This window comes from Charadrius vociferus, unplaced genomic scaffold (genome assembly GCF_000708025.1).
Source record: "Charadrius vociferus isolate BGI_N301 unplaced genomic scaffold, ASM70802v2 scaffold206, whole genome shotgun sequence".
Classification (NCBI taxonomy): Eukaryota; Metazoa; Chordata; class Aves; order Charadriiformes; family Charadriidae; genus Charadrius; species Charadrius vociferus.
The window spans coordinates 921,480-945,430 of record NW_009649137.1 but is presented as its reverse complement, the minus strand read 5'-3'; the positions used below and the strand labels follow the sequence as shown (position 1 = coordinate 945,430).

At 34.5% G+C, this 23,951-nt stretch overlaps 1 protein-coding gene across 1 annotated transcript in view; it reads left to right on the top strand.

The window, feature by feature from the left end:
• LOC104289428 (chromosome unknown open reading frame, human CXorf22) overlaps window positions 1-23,951 on the top strand; it is a 108,892-nt gene that overhangs the window by 70,699 nt on the left and 14,242 nt on the right. The window contains exons 3-20 of the mRNA XM_009888364.1: window positions 1,253-1,368; window positions 3,414-3,552; window positions 5,638-5,866; window positions 6,470-6,630; window positions 7,504-7,637; window positions 8,241-8,476; window positions 9,138-9,330; window positions 11,814-12,027; window positions 12,433-12,585; window positions 14,032-14,221; window positions 14,327-14,423; window positions 15,639-15,855; window positions 16,561-16,805; window positions 17,822-17,952; window positions 19,109-19,231; window positions 20,690-20,821; window positions 22,047-22,124; window positions 22,727-22,871. Coding sequence (XP_009886666.1) covers window positions 1,253-1,368; window positions 3,414-3,552; window positions 5,638-5,866; window positions 6,470-6,630; window positions 7,504-7,637; window positions 8,241-8,476; window positions 9,138-9,330; window positions 11,814-12,027; window positions 12,433-12,585; window positions 14,032-14,221; window positions 14,327-14,423; window positions 15,639-15,855; window positions 16,561-16,805; window positions 17,822-17,952; window positions 19,109-19,231; window positions 20,690-20,821; window positions 22,047-22,124; window positions 22,727-22,871 — 2,933 coding nt within the window. The remainder of the gene's footprint in view (window positions 1-1,252; window positions 1,369-3,413; window positions 3,553-5,637; window positions 5,867-6,469; window positions 6,631-7,503; window positions 7,638-8,240; window positions 8,477-9,137; window positions 9,331-11,813; window positions 12,028-12,432; window positions 12,586-14,031; window positions 14,222-14,326; window positions 14,424-15,638; window positions 15,856-16,560; window positions 16,806-17,821; window positions 17,953-19,108; window positions 19,232-20,689; window positions 20,822-22,046; window positions 22,125-22,726; window positions 22,872-23,951) is intronic.

Genomic DNA, 23,951 nt, shown 5'->3' with positions numbered 1-23,951 from the left:
TAGCTTAATCTCTACAGCACCATGGACTTATGATGTCCTCAGTAATACAAAAGTAATGATTTAATTATGTAAATATTTGATTGCCATAGAAAATACTTATACTCAGGGTTTGGGAATGTGTTTCAAACAAGCCAGTTGCAGTTGGGTTTTTTCTTGTGTGTTTTTTTAATGTTTTATTTTTTTAATGATTAACTGAAACTCTGCATCCAAACTCTTTTTTTTTTGAAATATAATAATTAAGAGTGACTTTTTTGTTCTAAAAAAATATTAAGAAAACCTTTGAAATTAGTCATTTCCAGGTGTAAATTCCATCTTCATTTAAAAAAAAAACCCAAACCAATACCAAACCAGCAAACCAAACCCCAGCCTGTATTAAAAAACTAAACCCAAACCCTTTAGTTTGACTATCTCCCTTTTTGCACAGGTCTGAATCTATCAGAAAATCTCACTGAACTTAGAATTTATGCTTATTCCTGTCTACTTGGGAAGTTATATATTTGGATATTGAGAGGAGAGATACTTGTGTTTCATTTTTCTAACAAAGCTTCTTTGAAGAATGTCTGAATACTTGGAACATGTGAAGTTTTTACAGTCTTTTCAAGTGTACTCTAATCGCTACATCCTGCTGGTCTAGACCATCTCTTTCAAGAATTCACTAATTTTTTTTTTTTTGCATTACAATAAATTATTAAAGAAAATTAAACCCAGTGTATTAACATTCCTAAAAGCAACTTCTTTTGTTGCATTTCCTGATTTATTTTTTTTTCCTGTCTCTGTTCCTTTCCCTCTTCCTTCCCCCCTCCCTTATGTTGTTGATTATATGGGCAGGGTCTACTTAGATCAGCCTAGGAGATCTATCTTCCTTCACCATTTAGTCTTCTGTACTGCATGTAATGCAGATCATAAGATGCAACTGTTCCTGCATGTTCCTATTTGTGTTTTAAATCAAATGATTTAATTAGGTGATTTAAATTAAATGGAAATGTATACATTCTATTTCGACTAATTGCTTAAAGCTATATTGTTTTAAACTTAGAGTAGTCACTAAAGTAAACCGCTTGATAGATAGCTGTATCTTTTTTACATCTTCCCTGTGTATGCTATACTGTTGAAGTGAGTTGCATAAACATTGGGAGGAGAACTAGGAGAAAAGGAGAACTCTCTTCCACTGGAGTGCTTAATCACATTTCTTTAAAAATGCAAGGGTATTTTCAAGTTTGGGGGAAAATATAACCATGTCTTTTCTCTGCAGATTAATTCCGTGCTGTTATCTGGAAATTGACTCAGAGATTAATTTTGGTGCAGTGGTTGCAAACAGTAAAATAATTAGTAAAGAGATTAGTATTGCTAACCATGGATCATCTTCAGGTAAATATTTAGTATGCATTAAATTATACAAATATCTTGTTTTCTTTGAAAATCTAATTTTATGCAAGTTAACACTTCAGTGGCCAAGTAGAAATTAACTGAAGTTCTGGGTTATGCAGAGTATGACTATTGTAGCTAAAGGTTCTATAAATAACCCATTGCTTCTGTAGGCTGTACAATGTTTCTGCTTAGTGAAGAAAAGTGAATTTAGAACTTTGCCAAATTTTAGGAGTTCTCTACTTTTGAGTCCCATCTGAAAGATGTAAAAATAACAGTTGCTCATTGGCTTACTGTGTCCAGCATAAATAGTAGCAAATCATGTCTGCTCTTGCTTTGTCTTTGTCATTTTGTGATCCCAATAGCTCTCTATTAAATAAACAATTACAGGCTTGCTGTATTTTCAGAGCTTAAGCCCTCTAGGTTGGGAATTGAACTGTATTTGTTACTAGAAGATGATGAGAGGTCTTTTATCTTGCTGCAATAGCTTTTGAAGTCATACAGCTTTCAAAACTTGTACATCCTTCAACTTCTGTGAGGGAACCTTCCAAGGGGTATAAGAAACATGGAGAATGGAGCGTAAGAATGCTTATATGATCCAAGTAATCTATTCAACTTGCTTTTCCACTGGACAAAGCTGCAGACGCCTTTCTCCAGAAGTAGGGTGGCAACTATGCTGAGTTTCAAACAGCAAATTTAAGGCTGTTAATAATTTTTGTTCCTTACTTGTGCAGCTGTTTACTATATCATAAGGTATCTTTATTTGCATTAGGCTGAGGTTGTGTGAACATATGCTTCACAGATACCCACAAGAAATAATGTACCAACAGAAAGTACATGAATGTAGAAACAGAGATGGGTTGCAATATTAAAAAATAAAAATAAAAAATGGCTGTCTAGTTACAACAGAATTTTATTTTTTTTTTTTTTTCCAAAAAGCAAAGGAAAAATTGGATTTTTTTCTAGCCATCTCAACTTAAAGATATGGTATGTAGTTTACATAATCAGCTCTTACGCATACATACTAACGTCTTTCTTTGAGGAATGAAGTTGAGGTAAAGAAGATGAGATAACAAATTACATATGCATCTACAACTAACTTGCATGATGTGAAATTTCTCATGTTGTATAGGAACTGTTTCTAGTTAAACTCTGTTGCATGATGCATGCAGGCTGCATGATGGAGTTTTGCAGGATCGGACACAGGCAAAATTAGAATGAAAGCGGTGGTTAGTGAAGAATGTATTGAGGGCAGACAAAGGAATAGCTGCTGAATCTGTGTTTCTGTAGGCTCTGTAAATGGTAATACAGCAGGTCATGCTAACAGGTAGCAGGTAAGCTGTGTCAGTAGGAAGCGCTGTCTGCTGGCCTCTGACTCAGGGATTGCATTTCACATGTCATTCCATGCACAAAACGAGTCCTTTGTTCCTGCTTCTGATCTGATTTTGGAGATTATCTATTCTCTGAGGTCAAACACTGCATTTTTCCTACAACATTTGAAACAATTTCTTGCTATCTATGATATAAGGACAGATAATTAGTGCTGCTGGTTAAATACACATTTAATATTTTTTTCCCATTGTAAAAAAAATTTATAACCTAGAAATGTTCGCTGCAATAAATTGTGTTGTGTATATACCAAATTGTGAAAACTATTGTTACCTGCAATATGCACTTAACTTTCTGGCTTCGGTAGGTGCCTAGAGCTGTATATAATATATCCAGTAACTGACAAAATGTTACTTACAGCTGCTTTATAATATAGTCACTTTTGTTTGGAATGTGAGTACCTTTTCTGTTACAATCCCAACTTGCAAAGTGGCATTGGACATGTGGGTGTAATATTTAAAGTAACCCAGGAAATAATGATCTACTCTGTGTTAGAAATAATTTTGAAAAAGATTAACTCCGTGTTTTCTGTTTCCATAGGAAAATGTACTGCTTGTGAATATCTGCATTATATGTTTCGTAATTCCAACTGTGTAATAGAATATAAATCTACAACTTTATGTTGTGTAACACTCTGTTTATTATTCTATTTCTTTTAGGTGCCTTTAAAATATCATATGATGGGGTTGTCCTGCTTAACATAGAACCTACCAGTGGAGTGGTTGAGCCAAAATCTATCAAGAGGGTTAAAGTGGATATCTGCACAGATGTACCCAGAATCATCAGAGAAGTGATAAAGTGAGTGTATGACTGAAAAAATCCAGCTCTATAAATTACATTTTTGTGTCATTAATTCCAGTCTTTATTATGAATGTTTATCTAAAAAAATTAAGCTCCTAAGTGTCAGTTGCTGTCTTCCATGTTTATTTTTATTAAATTAATTTGAGGATAATGTTATCTCCACAGAAGAGTGATGCATAAATTGTGTACCTGGCTGTGTCTCTCATAAGTTGTAATGGTATAGGATGTTTGCACATCTCTCAGTATACAACTAACCTAGACCTTTTGTATCTTTCACCTTTCTAGACATCCTGTGTTCCTTACTTCTTTTAGCTTCTGTTACTTTGCTGTATTTCTTTCGACTTTGTGTTTCAGCAGTCTCAGAAACATTATGATGGCCTTTGGTCTATCTTATTCTAAATGGAACGAATGTATTTGCAATGACTATCTTTTTTTAAGAATAGACTATTTTTAAAGGCCTACCTTGTCTCTGTGCAAATGATAAATATAGACTTTTTAGAAAGTGTCAGAATTTGGAAGTGGATACCAATCTGAAAAATTCTTTTCAATCCTGTTTTCTTACAATAGTGAATAGGGTGTTGTTGGGGATATTTTTTTGGTTTTTTGAGGGAGTGTTTCCTGTTGTGCTTTTAAATTGTTAAGATATATGACTTAAAGTTCAGTTCTTCCTGTTCTTGCATTTTGTAGCCTGTTGGAAAAGTAATTGAAATGAAAGGAGAAAAATTATATTAGACTAACAGGGAAGACAACATATGTATTTTGCCTCACAGTTACATCCTCCTTCATATGGTACTTCCTTGGTAACCTATTTTCAACCTTTTGGTTGCAAAGTGTCATGTCTTTCCTTTGCTGTCCAGGCTACCACCACTGTTTTCTTCACCCCATCTTGGTTAAACAACTCTCGTCTCCTGCAGTCTAGTAGATAGTTTGTCTATTAGACTGAAATAACATAACTACACAGAGCTCAGATTCCTCCTTCACCCATTCCTTGCCTTAAATTCTACATAATTCTGTTAGTATTTGGCACTTCTTACTAGTCATTGCTCTATCTTTTAGGCTAAATAAAAATCTTAAGTTTCCTTGTCAAGCCTTGCACAAATATATATGTATATGTGTATACATATGTGTGTGTATATATGTATTGAAACAAATAAGATAGTATTGAAAGTCTTACAATGGGTATTTGTCAGGAATTTGACTTGCAGAAATAGTACGGTTTTGATGAAAACATCCTGGTTATTTCTATTGGCTTTGTCTTCTAAGTATTTGCTTCTACATGCAAGCAAAATTATTTTCAGAGGAATCTGCTTTTATATTTTTTTTTGAGATTTCTGTCTTGGAGAATCCTGTAATAATGCTTCAGAAGTTAAAAGACAACATTTAGGGAGTTTGAGATCCTCTCCCAGATCCCTTGTGTAGTTATATATATGGCTATTCAAAACAAAGATTTTTTTTTTTAATTATTATTTTCAGCTCAGAGGCTATTCAAAAGGATAGTTGATTCTGTTAGAACAGTGAGTTCTATTACTAAATTTGATTCTTTCCTGCAACGAGAACAAATATGCTTTATTCCAGTAGCATTCTAATAACAAAGATTTATACAATGTCTCTACAGTCCTTTGGTGTTTTGTGGTATCATCAAGATCAAGCATTCAGGCAGGGACATCAGCCATCCTTTTCCAGTTATTTAGATGAACTTCTAGCCCCAGTTGCCTAAGATAAAATTACGAAGTATATGCCAAAATTGGTATCTAGATACAAAGATTCTCAGAAATAAGAGCACTATATCATCTGTGGTCATCTCTGGTTCTTTTGATATGTCATTCCTGTTGTTTCAAACATTAAAAAAGGGGAAAAACTCAAAAAGCTTCCCAAAATTCCACTGTGTAATTTGTGATTCTTCTGATTTCTGGTTTCTTCTCCCCCTCTCCTCCCTGTCCCCTACTTAATTTATCTGTGGAAAGCCAGTGATTTAAATGCCCTGATTTGGTTCAGTTTTGCTCAGGTTCTAATATAAACCAAACTGATTATTTCTAACACTTTTCTACATTACCTATTGCTGCTTACTACTCTTACTGACAGAGTGGAGTTGGAACGCCATGGCTGCACTGAAGTATGGATCAAAGCTATTGTGGTTGAACAAGTTCTTAAAGTTCTAGGAGTGTCTTGTGGAAATATATTGGAATGCATTAACTTTGGACCAGTTTACTTTGGGTCTTCAAAGACTGAACAAATATCTTTATACAATGAAAGTCCTGAGTGTATGAACTGGGTAGCAGTACTGGAAGATGATGCCATCGGAGGAGAGATGGTGAGAAATTGTTATGGCTTTTATTTTAGTTGAAAACTTGTTTTCATTTCTGCTTTGGCATTTTTTGTTTCTCAACATTCATCTATTTCCTGACCAATAGGCTTTCTGAAACTTCTGTCCAACCACCAAATTTTTTACTATAATTTAAACCTTGGAGTTGAATTTTTCAGATATTTCTGTTTCAGTATGTGACATCTTAACCTTAACAACATTAAGTATGTTCTTTGGCTGTGTTTTTTTGTTTTTGTTTTGTTGGGTTTTTTTCTGCGCTGGATATCTTATCATTTAGTAGGAGTTATCAAAATATAGTTCTGTATTCTAAGATGTTAAGCATCTGTGATTTTGCTTGTTTTTCTCAGACAGTGAAATCATCTGAGTGAGCATTATCTTTAAAAAAAGGGAATTCAAAACATTGACATGAAATTGATGTTTAAAAATTGCTTAATAAGCCGTGTGTATCTATGTCAGCGCTGTTACTTACGTTGTGTCTTTCTGCATATTGTGAAAGATATGAAAATGTATGTGTAGGGGGAAAAAAAACAACCAAACACAAAAGGGGAAGCAGAACAGGCTGAAATATTCCACATTTTGATTATTTTTTAGGGGACAGATCTTCAGAGGAGTACAGATGCTGTTTTACAAGACTTAAGCCTCAAAAATAGAACAAGAGATGTAGATGTTTCCAACTTGATCTTGTGCATTCCTAATCAAGGAACCTTGCTACCTTATGAGAAATCTTTGGTTACGTTGTGCTTCAGTCCAAAGTAAGTAGTACAAATTAGACACACACACACACAAGCTGATTGGGCTAAATTATTCTGTAAAGAGCAGTGTTAGAGAAAATAATGTTAATTTAATGTGTCTGCAAAATTTTTTTCTGAATCAAAAAATTTCTTATGATGCGTTTATGTTTGATAAAATAAATTGCTTGGCATGATACTACAAATGAGAAAGCAAAGTCTGAAGTGATTATCTGGGAGATGTTTTATAATACATTAAGGATGTATTTGAACCAAGAATTGGTTAAGCTTGTTTTGTGAGAATAAGAATTTTATTAGATTTTGCCAAGGGAACTAATTGCAGCTCCCATTAAATATGCTGAATCTCTAAAGATTGTTGAGAGAATTCTACAGGGTCAAATTAAGTGCCTTTTTAATGACCGCAGATTTATTTCATAAAGATATAGTATATGTGCAGCATTATGAAATAATTTATATATTTAATCACCAAGAGACTGAAACATTTTGTAGAGTTTTTATTCCAGTAAAAAAAAAGTAAGTATAAAGGAACATTTCTTCTTTGGATAAGGAAAAAAAAATGTGTTCTTACCATTTTCCCTTACTTAAATTCTAATTACAAGTAATTATTATGCATGTACTGTTAGGTTAGAAAACTGGTGTAGTCTGGAAAAGGTATCAAGTGACTAGTAAATAAGCATACAGATATTGTTGGGCTTAGATTTGTTCTTGTTCCATTTTCTGAAAGGAAGTATAAAGATCTTTTGTTCAAGCTGTAACCAACAGTAAAGAAGCCAGACTGGATGATGGAAAAATAAGCGCTGATTTTTTTTTTTTGTGGGCTGGGGTTTGGTGGTTTGGTTTTTTGCCCCCATCTTGTAATTAGATATTTTCTTACAGAAAATTTAAAAGGGACTTTGGAGTGAATGACTCATCACTGAAACAAGATTATGTACTGTTTCTGAGATTTGAAGCTGTTGGGAATAAAGATGGCTGTCTGCAGGCCCTCGGTGTTGGTGCCACAGCAATCACAGGTAAGTTATCAGAAATGTGTAGTCACCATCAGAAATCTATATATGGATGATAAAACTGTATATCTTGATATATTTTAATTATTTTTTTATTTATTTTTAATGTCTTCCTCTTTTTAGCAGTTCTATGGGAAACCTGTGTTATTGTAACTTACATCTTTAATGTTTTAGCACCAAAAACAGTGAGTAGAAAGGAGGAGGGAATCACGTGTGCCATGAATACACCTGCTGGTAGTGAACACATAGAACTTAATTATAAATGTAAATGTTTGGAGGACATAAAAAAAACAAACCAAAAAACCCACCCCAAACAACAGCTATTTGAAAATCACCAGCACTTTGGTAATAGCAGTTCTGTGCATTTTCAAGTGAATATTTAATCACCCTCAAATTCCTTAAGGAGGGAATACGTTATCTAACAGCCATTATAAAGAACCATGTCTGTGTTAAGTTTATAGAAAATTGCATTATAAATCATATTGTATTATGATATTATCTTGTTTTTGCAAACATACAGCTGCAGTATGACTTTTCTGTTTGTATACTAATGGATGTGTGAGAGTTTTTTGTTTGGTTTTTTTTTTTTTTTGCTTTTGTCTAATGCAGTGAATCATCCTCATCACATGGAGTTAGCTTTGACAGGTTCTGGGCTTCCTGTTATGTTAACTTTTAATCCAGGACCAGTTATTAAGTTTACGGACTGTTTACTGGGTGAACAAACACAAGTTCTGTGCACACTCAAAAATGAATCTGAGTCCCTTCCAGTAACATTCAGCTTCCGCAAGACTGCTCATTTTAATATTTCTCCTGAAAAAGGAAAAATTAAAAAAAAATCTGCAAAGGTAATTAACTCTTTCTCTTAGATTATGTAGATATGCAGATTACGGTGGTCAGCAGTGGAATTTCTTGAAAGTAAACCAGAGCAACTTCATTTCAGTAGCCATGACATTTAATATCGACCAAACATATATTCTTTTTCTCCTTATGAAGAGTCTCTTAATTCTCTTTTCTGTACTTTATGAAGCAACAAGTGTTATTGTAAATTTGAAAGAAATAATTGTAGTACTAAAGAAACTTTACACTGTTTTTTCCTTGCTTTAAACTTTTTGTGTTTTGCTGACTCGAGAAGATTGATTTATACTCAAACCTTTGCAGGATAGTTTTAATTTCTTTCAGTAAATCACAAATACTTGAGTAACATAACTTTTAATGGAAGAAACTTTGCCAAATTTAAGTCAAATATGGACACATTTATAATTTCACAAACCTGTAACTTGGGCCATAAAAGAAAACAGTTTGTTCCAGAAATGAGAAAGTGAGACTTTGTGGTATTCTAACATGTAGCAGTTTTGTATTTGCTAATTTATGTGTGGCAGTTGGCCCAGTTTTGAACATCTGTCTTAGAAGTAAGTGTGGAGAGAAGTGACTCAAACAGATAATTATACAAAACTTTTCTCTTACCTTTTCTGCTTCATATGTCTCATAATGACTTTTCTTTTCCAGGATGTGATATTTTCATTTTCTCCACATCAAATAGGAACACTTAAAGTGAAGCAAGTTGTTGATATCATTGGTACAGGACTAGAGGAAACTAATTTACACGTTTTGAAGACAAAATCCTTTCACCAAATATATTTGAGCTTTATTGGTGTGTGCAAATCTAAAAGAAAAAATATTTTATTCAAAATTAATCCTGGTAAGATGCTAAAAAGATAAGTTACAAGTGAAAAATGTTTAAAAATTCCTTTTTTTACATTTTAAAAGAGAATATTTTGCTATTTTTATTTTGTTTTTAAAAAGTAAAATTCCTCTGGGAGTTGAGGGAGCACTCAATTGTATGACGTATACCTATGAGAGTATAAAACAATGGCTAAAATAATGGTACCTCCCCCTCATCTTTTAACAAAAATTGAGCTACTAGAGCATACATTTTCATCATATGATTTTTTAACTTTTATAAATCAGAAAATAAAGGCTTTGGGATTTGGCAGCGATGCCATTGCACAGTGCTTGTATGTTTCAGTTTTAAGTAGAGAGATGGGTAAAGCACAGAAAGAAATTAGGAAAGATTCTTTATTGATTGAAAGCTTCTACTGCCAGATAAATTTGCCACTTAATACAGCCTGCTGCCTGTCCCACATCCGTAGACTCTTCTCATGAAGCCTACGCCAGCATAAAGATTCTTTCAGAATATGCAATAATTAGGCTGCAGTTTGTTCCTTGTTCCTAACATCCCACAAACAACCACTTTGCAGTAGATTTGACTGTCACTGGATTTTAAAACCAGTCATGGGAAACGTAGCTTTTCCTAGCACCAAATGCGCAGTAGCATTTGCAGGTAGTACTAGTGCAACAGGGCTGTCCTATACAGTGGTTCATCTGGTTTCTATGTGTAGATAAGGAAGGGAGCTTGAATACTCCTTAGCTGGCTGCTGCCCGGTTGAGGATGTGCTCACTAATGAAAAACAGGAAGGCAATACCCATTTTTTTCAGAGAGCGTTGTAGGGAAGTAAAATAAGCAAATAATTGGAAAGTCAGGATAAAATGCTGGTTTTTCTACAAATAGCAGAATGGTTGATAAGCCACTGGATATTCCTGCTACTTTCAGGAAGGTATTTCAAGTCCATAGCAATAAAACATTGATGAGAAACTAAAATTTTGCAATTTCTGTGTTTTATTGTTGAAATTCAGAACTCCTGCAGCTTCCTGCTTCAAAAACAATTACAGTATGTTTCTGTGGGTCAAAGATTTAATGTAGCATTCAAGTTTTGTCAGCTTTTCTAAATGCTCTTGTATACCATTTGCTCTCTTAATGTCCTCATTCTTCTCCTATTTGCAGGTTTATAAAGAGGTTATGAGGGGTATCTGTACTCTATAGGCTACTGATATCTGTGTTTTGGGTTTAGTAAGCCTAAAGTGGGTAAAAACAATATGTTTAGTTTAATGTATTAATTTTTTTTGCAGGTGAGGGAGAAAGGGGCAGTTTAAGAATGGATTTACGTATTTATTTATAGTGTTGTTTTAAACATGTGTCTTTAGGTAGGAGAGGTGAGCAAACGCATGGCCTAGTTTCTGTCATAATTTTTCTCTTTAACTTTGACGTAGAAATGCTTTTCTAAAACTAGAGTGAAAAAGATCTGAGCTCTCTTTTTAGTTGTGATAGCTTGGGAGTTCTTTGTCAAAAATTATGCCTGTGTTTTGCAGCCCTTAAGACAAACTTTAGGGCAATGCGGACACTGTTGTGACAGAGGCAGCTCTGAGTGTTTGGTCATGGGCATGTGCAAGACAAAGCCTCACTGTTGGACATAGTAGTAGCAGTTGTGTGCCCAGGTGGCCAAGAAAGCCAACGGCATCCTGGCTTGTACTAGAAATAGCGTGGCCAGCAGAAGTAGGGAGGTGATTGTGCCCCTGTACTCAGCACTGGTGAGGCCACACCTCAAGTATTGTGTGCAGTTTTGGGCACCTCAATACGAGAAAAATATTGAGGTGCTGGAGCGAGTGCAGAGGAGGGCAATGAAGCTGGTGAAGGGCCTAGCAAACAATCATATGAAGAACGGTTGAAGGAGCTGGGACTGTTTAGTTTGAGGAGGAGGAGGCTGAGGGGAGACCTCATCACTCCCTACAACTATTTGAAAGGACACTGTAGAGTGGTCGGAGCTGGTCTCTTCTCACAGGTAATTAATGACAGAACGAGAATGGCTTCAAGCTCCAACAGGGTAGATTTAGACTGAACATTAGGAAAGAATGTTTCGCAGAAAGAGTGGTCGGGCAGTGGAATAGGCTGCCCAGGGAGGTGGTTGAGTCACCATCCCTGGATGTGTTTAAGAGCTGGTTAGATGTGGTGTTGGGGGATATGGTGTAGGGGAGAACTTTGTAGAGTAGGGTAGATGGGTGGACTCGATCCCAAGGGTCTCTTCCACCCTAGACAATTCTATGATTCTATTCTGTGATTCAGTTTGAGCTTTAGTATTTGTTTGTCTGTGATGTGCGCCAGGGAAGGTGGTTGGCTGTTAGTATGGTCTGAATGCCTTCTTCTTTCTTGTCTGAGGAAAACATAATGCGATGGGTGGCTGATTGTAGGGCTGCTGGGTGGACCAGTATTAAGAAATATTTTTCTAATACTTCGAATTTTTTTTAGAAAGTATAAGTGTATGTAACATGTTTTATTTGGATTTCAAGGTATAACACCAATGATTTCCAATGCAACTGGACAGTTTGTAGCTGATGGCGCAGGACACTGCACTGATACAGCCCCTGTGGCAATACTTAAATCAACCCAAACACAAATTCATGTTCACCGGATAAACAGGAATTGTAAGGGTGATGCACTTATAGCTTTTCCTAATGACCGTGCAGCCAGCATTAGGCCTAGTGAATGGAGTAAAAAGTACAGGTAAAAATTATGTGAATATAACATTTAAAACCACACATTTGTATATACTTTATAGTAGATCAAGTTTGGTTACTCATATGATAGTTTACTGTTGAGTGTTTTTTTGTTTTTTTTCTTCAGGCTGAAAGTTCTTTAAAATTCATTGCATTCTGCTTAACCTTGAGCCTCCTGCACATAAATTTCTTGAGTTGCTTTTCTTATGTGAAACTACAAATGTAGCTATTACAGTTTCAATATTTCATTTTTATGGTTGCCTTTACAAGGTCAAATATTAATAATCAGCTGTGATAAAAAGAATGTTTGCAATGAAATATACATGTAGCAAAATCAATATATTTTCATTCCAACAAGACCCAGAATCATTTTATACATGTAGTGAAACTACAATTCTCTTTATATATTTAGGACTATTTTCACAAAGACTGAGAGATATAATTATATAGATCCAGAGTTTTCTTATACTGACTGTGAACAACTGTCAAAAGAAGCACATAAGCAATACTACACAGACTTCATTTCTAGCTTAAGACAGCGTCGTTTACAGAAAGATGCTGCTAGGTAAGACTCTGTTTAAAGGGTACATAAATACTTTAGGTTCATATGAAAAATATGTGTATATACATGCAGAATTAACTTAGTGGCACCAATCATATACCTGAATTTGTCCCATGCTGAAATGCTTATGTTCTTGGGACCGTTATTTATAAGGCATTCAAAACCTGTTTTGTTCAAATGTTTGTTTAGATGCTTAGAGATCACTTCCTAGGTAAAATGTAAGGACAGAGGCATGGAACTTGAAATTAAACTTAAAATGATCTTAAAATAAGATGCCAAGTTTCAAGAAGAGTTGGTTATGGTTAATAAGAAAAACATAACATTGGTTTTGTTTTATTCTCTTTCCTTTTTATCCAATAAATCATATGTATTTCCAGCTAGTGCATCTAGCTCACCCAAAGTGATGGATTCAGTATGTCAATTGTGATATAATTTGTGGAATAAAGCAGATAAGATTAAATGATTGTATTGGTCTTCTAACCTTACAGTAAACTCTCACTTCATGAATCTGTGTATTTGATCGGTATGTTGTGGAGCAAAATAATGGAAAAGCAGAACCGTCATCTGTGCTACTTGTAAAAGATTTGTTTTTTAAAGAAAAAGTTTGTAAAGCCTCTAAAGCAAGAGAAGTAATACCTTCAGAGTGTTGTTTGCAAGACCCATTCTTTAAAAATTGATAATGCCAGTGGATTATTCTTGTAATCTCAATTAACCTTGTCTTAATCATGATGTATATAGTTAGAGCAAGGCCTGCAGAGCTGGATTTATTTTATTTTTATGCACGTGCATGATGTATGGTTATCTTGAAAGGAACTGATGTTGTGTAGTTGTTTATATGACCATAACCCATATATTCAAGGTATATTGCATGAGGAACAAGAACAGAAAGGAAGATTTCTCAATTATCAATGAATTTTACTGTTACTATCAAACATAGTAATAATTTTCTGAATACTTCATACAAAACATCTGTGTAAGATCTCTGGAAGTTTCAAATCTCTTGGGTGCAGGTGCAGTTGAACTGTGACCAGGAAAAGTTAACTGTTCTGAAAATTAGGCTGTAAGTGGTCCAGTTCAGATATATACAATTAAAGGATCCTTCATAATCTGGGCATCTGCTAACTTTTAAGTGCTTGACTTTGCAACTTAGTTGTTCTTTAAGAGAAATCTTAGAAATTAGATAATATTTATATTTTGGTAGCCATAGTGCTTGCAACCTATTTAGCTAAACAGTTGTCACAAATGTGCAATAGATGTTAATCCTTGCCTAAACAATATAATAAGAGGCATTTCAAGGCATTTTCTGTACTTGAGGGGTTATTTATAATGAAATATTCCTACTTAAATTATTATTTGTTATGTTTAAAAATCTTAAATAGTTTAATATGTAGAACATGGAATACTCAAACTTCTAGATTTTCATATTCTTGTTTTTCCCCTCCCTTATAGGCAATTTTATATTTATAATAATTCTGTAAACATAGGCCTTAAACCAGCTGAAGGGCTTATGTCACCAAAGATCTCAATCACGGATTTTCACAAGGAGAAGCTACAGTTCAAAATGCTTCCTTTAGATGAGAATTGCCTATTAACTAGTCGAAAATTGGCAGCAATTGGTTCTAAATCTTCAGTCAAAGAAGTAAGTTAAATGCTTGTGTAGTAATGTAGGCATAATGTGTTTGCCATATAAAAAAAGCATAAGAATTTTGATCCTGCCCTGAGAACATGTCTTGTGCTTATGCAGATTTGGAGTGGGCTTAGTGCTGTGCCATCTTCTACCCAAGAGAAGGAAGATTGTAATCTAACTTTAACATCCAAGCAGCTTCATCAGATACTCATTGGTAAGATTTTTAATTTGGTTACTAAATGCATATAGTTGTTAGAAAAGCACTTATAGTAACACAATTTATGTTCATAATCGTTCAACTTAAATAAAAAATAGCTTAATTTGGTGTCAGTTTGATATCTACAGTAGTGTTTAACTAAACCTTTGTACTCCTCAGAAAATACTGCAATATGATTAGGTACGAACATGTAAAAGGAGAGCTTCCTTTAAAGACAGCTCATACTACAGTGTATTATAGAGAAATTAGTGCAGCATAATATGAGGGTTACTCATACCCTTATACCTTGTTATTGGACAGTAGCTGGACCAGCGTTAATATCAGCAAGATTCATGGCAGTATCCAGAATGTTTCTGGGAATTAACAGTGATAGTCCCAAAAAGTAAAACTTTGGGATCCTCCTTCAAAATAATTTCAGTGGAGTGCTCTGTGATGGCGAGTAACACCAAGTCTGTGAGGGACTTGTCTGTTAACAGCACTTGGTACTAAAACCGGTCTAATTCAAGGTCAGTTTTTCTTCAGCAAAATTACTTAGCAGCAAAGTGAAAATTCTCAGTATTTTCTGGGCTTTTTTTTTTTTTTTTTAGTGAAGCCAGAACTTGAATAGAGTAGTTGTGTATACTGATACACTTGGAAATGTAGGATAAGATAACCATATTCATAAAAAAGTACTTAAAGTTTTAAAAGATGTTTGATTAGTGCCAGGATCACTAAAGTTTCAGACCAGCATAAAAACTGGTGATAGCAGTAAATAAAGTAGTGAGATAATTCTGTTACTATCAAGTTATATGTGTTATTAAACCAAATGGTCACACATCAAGGAGCAAACAGGTTAAGAATATAAACTCTCAGTGAATTCCTGGTTGTCTAACCATTTAAGTATCTGATTAAGGAGAAGTATTTATGGTTATTAACAGTGCCTTTAGTAATTAGCACATTGCTTTTCCTATTTTAGAAGCTGGCTAACACAGAATTGAGAATTAAATGTTGGTGCTGGCTTTTGAGTTGTACCACTGAAAATGTTCACAGAACATAGGTGGTATTTACTTCCAAATTTTAGTGTGAATTTGTTCTGCTATAGGATTGTTCTAGCTGACTAATTCTGTAATTTGAGGAACTAAAATGTTTTGATCATAATGTTTTAGTAGTTAGGCTTCCTTACATTAACTTTTACTTTTTAATGTTGAAGATCTTATTTCTTATATATTCCAGGTCCATCTACTATGGATTTTGGTGATGTTTGTGTGTTTTCTACAACAGCCAGAAAACTGCACATCATCAATAACTTGTTAGTTCATATATGGATACAAATTGAGATTGAAATTGATGAATTACAGCAGACGAGTCCATTGTCTCAGGTGGTGCCTCCTCTTACAAAGACTCATATTCCAGTTGTATTCGAGACAAACACTCTTGGCATGTTTAAAAGGTAAGGCTTCTTATATTTGTCTAGAATTACATATTTTCTTTGCAGTAGTAGAATAAAAAAAAATCATGTGCCTAGTTTAAACAGTGTAATTATGATATGTCAATTATGCACACTTATCTGTGGTGATATGGCAATAATTATGCAGTTTTATGTTGCAAAATTTTGCTAGTATATAGTGGTGTTTCTTAGAGTTTAAAAAAAACCCAACAAACTGTCCTGTCAAAAGCCCATATAGCCACACGGGGGAAAAGTTTGCTATTGCAGTGTATTTGTTAAGAGAAATTTTATGGAAAATCCTGTGCTTTTTCCAGCGTAGTGCTGCATCACTGCATCTATGATCGTATGTTTTGATGTACCTCATGAGAGAATGTATAGGCAACCTGTTTTCTAGCCTTCTGGTATGGAGATGGATCTTTCACTTTACTAATGCTGTTAAAATGGCTGTATGAGGTTGATTTTCCTTTTGATGGGATTTAAGTTGTATGCAAATGGATGTATGAGGTTGATATTCACTTTTGATGGGATTTAAGTTGTGTGCAAAACAATTACACATTGTTTTTTCTTGCCAGTATTAACTGTATGTTCACGCTCAATTGTTTTGTGAAGTGTTTTCTTGCTAATGATTATATTTCACATAAATCTTAATCTGACTAAAACATAATAAGTAAATAAAAGTACTGAGAAATATATATTTTTATGTTACAGATCTTTCACTTACACAATAAACAACCAACACCTTGGGCATGTGCTGGTAGTTGCAAAAGCAGTGTCTGTTGAACTTGAGCTGTCTGCGAGGGAACTGATTTTAAATCCTGTTCCTGGCTACCTAGCAGAGGCAGAATTTAGAACAACTGTCAGGGTATGCAATCCCAGAAACTATCCTGCTGAGTTTACTTGGAAACCTATTATTACAGATAGCGGAAATGCATTTTCTATACAGCCAGCTAAAGGTACGCTATGCAAGTACACTGTGTGTGCATGTATCTTAAATGTCAATAATGTTAAATAAGACAAACATTCAGCTGATGCTATAGACTGTATTTTTTAGATTTGGATTAATATCAGTGTATCCCAAAAGTAATATCAGATCAGAGTGTTAATACCGTAGCAGCACTCCTTGTGTAAGCCCTACCCTGAGACCATACGCGGTCCAGTTTGTTGTTTCTATGTCTACCCAGCAGCACTTAGGTAACCATTTTTCTCAGCAGAGATTGTGGATATTTCCAAAGTGAGGAAGCTATTTAATGGTAGTTAGCAATATCACACAGCTCATCAGGATGGGAGATTTTCCAAAAGCACTGTTTGAATGAAGCTGCTAAGAAGTTGATGTAGACAGTATGAATGACACAAATGGAATTCAAGCTGGGATTAGCTTCTACTTGCATTATAGATCAATATTTGTTAGAAGTGTGCGAGACATAAGCTTTTACCTTCTTTCCTTTGAAAGACAGTGTTCTGTAGGAGTATATTGGTGCTTCATTATTAAAGAACTAACTGCTAACTGGATTGGCATTACAGAGTTCAAACAAGATTTGACTGGATCAGGAGCCTGGTATGCTCTGATTCTTGAGAAAAGATATATCTGCTGATATGGGTACAGACTCAAATGCAAGCAAGAAAATGTACATGATCTTTCCCAAAGTTGTTATTCTACAAGAATAGTCTGTTCTGTTATTTTTTTAAATGTTGATTATTAAAGTAATTAATGGCTAAAAAAATACCAGTGAACTTTGAGTGGGTTTTACTGAAGGATACTAATAAACAGATTATGCAATTGTCTTGAGAATTCAGAAACTAATTTTACTTAATTTGGCATACTGTTGAACACCTTTGAAATGTAGACTTAGTCTTCAGTAATAGAAGGTCATTTCACTTTAATGTGCTTATGTTATTTCTAATCATACAATGTAATTTGATAATTGTACATCTGCATGCTATAACCTGTAAATTATGCACATTTATTTAGGCGTTGTGGAGGCCTATAGAGATCTGGAGTGTGAAGTTGTTTGGCATCCAGGGTTCAACTCTCCAGAAGCAGGAGAATTCAACTTGTGTGTGCATAAAGGAAACACAATTAAGTTGAAATGTTTTGCAAAGGTAACACGTCATACAGCAGATTTAGAGAAGCAAAATGTGTGGGTTTTTTTAAACAAGTAATTTCTTAAATACGTTTCTATTATCATGTATTCACAAAATTATTTTAATTTCATATGGCTTCTATTTGACTTGTTTAACAAAAAAATATTGCTCCAGAAACATGGTGGAGAGGGCAAGAAAAAGACAATTTGCCTTTTTCTTGCTTTTGATGATATATTTCCTTTGGCACCACAACTTAATTGTCCTTATATATGATGTGGTAATTGTTCTTCTTGGCCCCCTTAGTTTAGCCGAACAGAGGTTGAGATGTGGTATGATAGTTCTTTAGATATATATTAAAGGGGAAAAAATCAAGGTGTGTGTGGGAAGGTAGGTTTCGGAGCTTCAGGGTAACAACAGGCTGTAACGTATTTTTGTATTGTTATTTGAACCTGGTATTTGATAATTTGAAAAGCTGTGTTCTGGATAGTCTTCTAAACAGTGGAATTCAGCTTAGATTAATTACTTGTTACCTTACATTACGTGCCAGGGACCAGTATTTTCTGGGCTTTGAGGTTTTTTTTTGTTGTGGGTTGTTTTTTTTTTTGTGTTTTTTTTTTACTGTATTCTACTGGCTGCATGCTCTAGAACTTGCATTTTGGGAGTCAAGAAGACTCTTCCGTCCTTTTGATGTTCCTGCTTTCTCTCTTTTTTTTTTTTTTTTTTTCCCCTCCCAGTAGTGTTTTTTTATTCGTCTTCTTTTGAAGCATTGGAAATTGCCATATGTAAACCGGGATGTGTGTAAATTAGAATATTGGAATTTCTACTGCTATTAAAATCTCTGAAGTATCTTGTCCTGATCACACATTTAGGATTACAAAAAATCATGGATCTTGTGCTGTTAAATTAAAATTAATTAAAATATTTGTGTTTGTCTTGAAATTAGCTTGGAAATATCTTTGGGGTTATATCTGTTCACTTTGAATCTAGATAAGCTCAATACCTTGGGTAAATCTTGTCTCACCTTTAAACTGTTTGTCTATTTGAATACTTCTAATTTATGCATTTCCACAAATATATTGGCTCATTATGTAATGAAAAGAAAATAAGGCTGAATTATTTATTTGTACTTAGTAATATGCTATTCAGTTTGCTTTTTTTTTCTACTTTTTTATAGCTTGGCACTACTAAAGTTCAGTTTATGGAACAAAGGATACCCTTCGTTCATAGTCCAATGGGTTTATCTACTTGTAAGACAGCCATTCTTCAGAACATAGGATACAATCATGCATACTTCCAAGTAAGCTAAAACTATTTAGCATATTTAATTTCTTGGGGTGGGGAGGAAGAAGGGAATTCATTTTATCAGATCATGTTACAGTTTTGTGTTCTCAGTTGTTAGATACACACCTGCTTAAGTTTTTGTCTGGTTTTCTGAAGAAACAAGATTTATGTGAATAGGAATTCTGTCCCTCTGTCGAATTTGGATTGATGGATAGATAGACTGACAGACGAGCAAGGTGATAATGGTCTAATTGACTCTGGAAGTTTCATGAGAACCAGTGGTGAGGGTAGAACCCCCTACTGGTGTAGAACCCCCTACTGGTGTAGAACCCCCTACTGGTGTAGGAATTAAAGCTTGGATGTTTTTATATTTTGAGAGACAGAGCAAACCAACTAGTCATCCTATTCTTACTGGCTGCCCAGTCAGTGCATGCATAGACCAGATCAGTCACAGCAAATGTGATTACTGTGCTAGACTAATGTCTGAGAGGAAGATAAGCTGTTTTATGAATTGGATAAGAGATGAGATAGGTGCCAGAGTGGGTAAAGGCATACTACATGAATTAGAAGGAAACCTAACCTCATTAGTTCTCCTGATCACAGAATAAGTTGCTGTGTTTATTTAGTTAAGCAAAATAATTCCCATTAAAATCCTCAGAATTTTTGTTACTACATCATTATGGTACTAAGAAACTTGGTTATTTTATTTTGATTTGTACCATATTTCTCTGTTTATCAACTGAGCATTGTAATGACAAGTAATATTATTACACTCTAGCAGGATGGGCCTGAAAGAATAAAATCGGCATAATCAATAAGACAAACAAGCAAACATACCAAGCCTTTTAAGCCTCCACTATTGCTCTTAAGCCAAGAGATAACTGGTTGGTCTTGGTCATTATCACTTGTGTAGCTATTCTTTAAAAAGTTAACTGTTTGGAGTGCATTAAAAGAGAATCAATTTTATTTTGTCCTGACTAATTGTGGGTAAACTAAATATTTACTCCTTGAATTACTGAACTTTATGGCATTAGGATCCCATGTCCTGTCTTCTTGCTGTGAATGGCAAAAAAGAAGCGATGAATGTATCTATCACTGGGAAAATGCTCTGTAGAATATTCTGGAGACTTGCTAGATAGCAAGTCTTTGTTTTCATGAGATTATTAAAATAACCTGAAAACCAGAATGCGAACTTTCCAACTGGTGTGCAGAAATTATTTCATAGCAGAAATTGACAGTCATCATATAAAGGAATCTGTTACTTTATTTTCTTTACCTGTATTTTTGCCCCAAACTTCCAAATCCAAGTTAGCATTATATGTCTCGAAGGTTCTCCTTGTAAGAATATAAAATCTTCATGATAGACATGTTGGTATATTTAAAAAAACCCCAAACTAAACAGTATAAACAAAAAAAACCCACAACACAACTCACCTTTTTCAGTATTATTAATGTTTCATGTTTTTCTTTGAAGGTTCTTGATTCAAACCCACTGCCTGGAATGATGATCACTCCTTCTGAAGGGGTGGTACCTGTGGGAGGCCACGCTGATCTCAAAATCTGTTTCACTCCAAATGCAAAAATGAGTTTTGATACAAGAGTGGAGGTATTCAAAACTGGAAGAACTTTGTCTTTTGAGTGTTATGTTCTGTTTTTGCATGTGGAGATATGTGTACATTTGAGCATCTTTTGGATTGTCTCCAGTGTTCTAATGTTTTTCAAGAAAAAAAAAAAAAAAGGTTTTCTTTCAGCAGTTGATAGCTGCTATAACCTATTCTGTTATTTTGGTCTCAGTCCTGCTCTGAAGAATCAAAACAGCCTCTCACTTTGAGCTGATTCATGTTATACCATTGACAAGCTGGAGAAACTAATGTGTGACTGATTGTCTTCAGAAGATCATGTAGACATATCTGCAGTTTTTATGATCTATAGAGTAGTAGGACTGGTATACTGCAGTGGCTTTGATTTCTTGACTTCTTTTTGTGGCCATCTTAGAGACAGATTTACTAGTACATTTGATTTAATAATAAATAGTGCAATAAACATCTAATCCTATTTTTTCTGCATGCCTGATTCCTGAACTTGTCCATAGTCAGGCAGTGAAAATGGGAAAAAGGATGCTTATCATGGGGCTGATCCTTGCTACCTTTTCTGACTCTAATCCTGGATTCTCTCTCTTCTGCCTCTGACTACATTACACTTGTTAAACCTAGTGTCCATTTCTTTTTTTACACTTCTAAAACAGATTTAGCATTGCTCAGAACAATTGTATCTACATTGTACCATCACCTCTGTCACGCAGTTTGTGTTGTGGTATACTTTCTAATCCTCCCAGCAGCTGAATAGATCTAACCCATCCACTCAGCTTTCTCCTGTTGGAGAAAACTGTTCATTAGCGATACAGCCTCCTGCAACAGTCTGAAGATTACTGGTCATTCCTAAAACTTTGTTGGTTTGTGTTTTGTTTTGCCTTTTTTTTTAATTGACATCTATGACTATCCCAGATATCATATGTCACAGAGGCATAACTGGTTCTTCTTTGAAGCCACATCTCGCTGGAATCTGTATATATATGTTCTAGAAAATGAAGGCATTTTTTTACCTCTTTTTATTTCCATAACAAAAATGCATTATGTTATAAGGGCAGAGTTATTTTCATATTTTCGTTACAAATTGTGTTGAATGTCTCTCTCTACTCTATATCGGTGGGATAGGTTGTTTGTTTTATTTTGTCTTTTAAACTTTTTTTTTCATGGAATTATGCCAGATTTGGTGAGATGCTTATGCTAAAATGACCTTGTTAACAATCACACTGTCATCCATTCACTTAGGTAGCAGTGCGAAATTCAGGAGTACTAGTGCTTAGGATTGGTGGATTTGTAGAGATCCCTGAAATAAACATTGATGTGGTAAGTATGAAGAAATTGTAGCAATTGGTAAGACTGATAGTGTTTTGCTTTATCTGGATGTCAAAGTTGCTCATCCCTACTTCATATTTTTCATTTTTTCCTATACTAACTTCCTGAGGAAATTGTCAATGAGAAGAACTTAGGAAGAGAAATTAAAAACTAAATGTACATATAACAGTTGCACTAAGTGATAGCTTACAGCTTTAGCTTTTGAACTGCACAATTTGGAAAAAGTATGTAAAAAAAAAAAAAAAAAAACCAAACCAAAAAAACCCAACAAAACAAAACTAGAGAGGATTTCTTCAAGGTAGTCATAGGAAAAAAAAAATGCAATAATGGGAAAGGAATCCACTGATCTGTTTAATGAATGATGAAAACTTTCCTGATGGTGTAACTGGACTTATGTATTGAATTCTAAACTGTTGTGTTTTATGTCCTGGAAAGATTTTAAAGATAAGGGGTATGCAAGAGAATTTATTAACCAAGACTGTTGTGTAATAAATTGTGAATCTTTGAACAATTATATTTTTCACATTCTGTTCAGTTATAAACTTGACTTCACAGTGCTTTAACCCATATTTTTTTTCTCTTTAAACTTACAGGAACTATTTGACTTTGGTGGTGTTTATGTCGGTTCTACGAAATCAGTTCCCTTTTTGCTGCAGAACAAAGGACAAGCGCGTACCAGAGTGGAGTTTGATTTTTCTAAGTATAAGGATTTTAAACTGAATGCTAATGACCATTCGGGTATTTGCTTTTGCTATATCAGATTTTTTGTGAAAGAATAGATAATGCTATGAGAAAATCTGTCAGACTATATACAAATTTTCTGATTTAAGAAACCCTAAAACAATTATTTTAAAAGTGCTGCTTCGTATAAAGTAAGAGGATACATTTTGGTTTGCCTATAAAATGTCAGGTTGCCTGTAGAATTTTTTTTACTTTTTTTTTCTTCCTATAGTTGCTAAGGTTTGTTTTTTAAAAAAAAAAAAAAAAAAAAAAGTTGAATACCTGCTGACCAGTTAAAATAAAATAAACCAACCCAAAACCAACAACAACAAAAAAAAACCAAACAAAGAAAGGCAAACAACTATACTAATTTCCCATTAACGGACTTTTACCCATTCCTTGGACAATGTTTACCCTTCAGTTAATTCATCATCAGTATAAGGGTCTGTACTTCTCTTTTTCCTAATGGTACAGGGTGTCTGTACATGTTAATGACAGGACCTCTCTTCTGCATGATGCCCAACTCAGAAGGACATTGGGGCAATATGTGGAATTAGGTTCCTATTCTTTGTTTCTTGATAGAACTGGTACAGATTCTTATCCTTCGCTCATTGTTGCTCATCCCTTTTCTACTTCAGTCCTGACATCTCCTTTGCTGTTCCAATATCATTATTCATGAGAGAATTTTGCAGCTATGCTTATATGGCCTCTTGTCCCTGTGAGCTCTGGAAATCAGGACTCTCTTTTGCAAGACAGTATTTGGTTGTATCTTTCTGTAAAAATATATGTGGACAATGGCAAAAAACATTCTGACAGGAACAGAGGGGTTTTCTTACCATGTGGTGGACCTCAAAGTGAAGGTGAGGGCTCCTAGTCAGTCATCTTAACTTGGAAGAAAACTATAAGACTGTCTACAACAGGCAACTAGCCAGCATGGATATTGACTCATTGCACATGATTTCTAGATCAGATTGTGTACTTGAAACAAATAATGGGACATCCAGTCAGGTCCAGTACTGTTCAAGTAGCGAATACTGGAAGAATACAGATCCTGTTGTTCCAGAATGAGTATTTATCTCAGAGAAATGTTACCTTGTT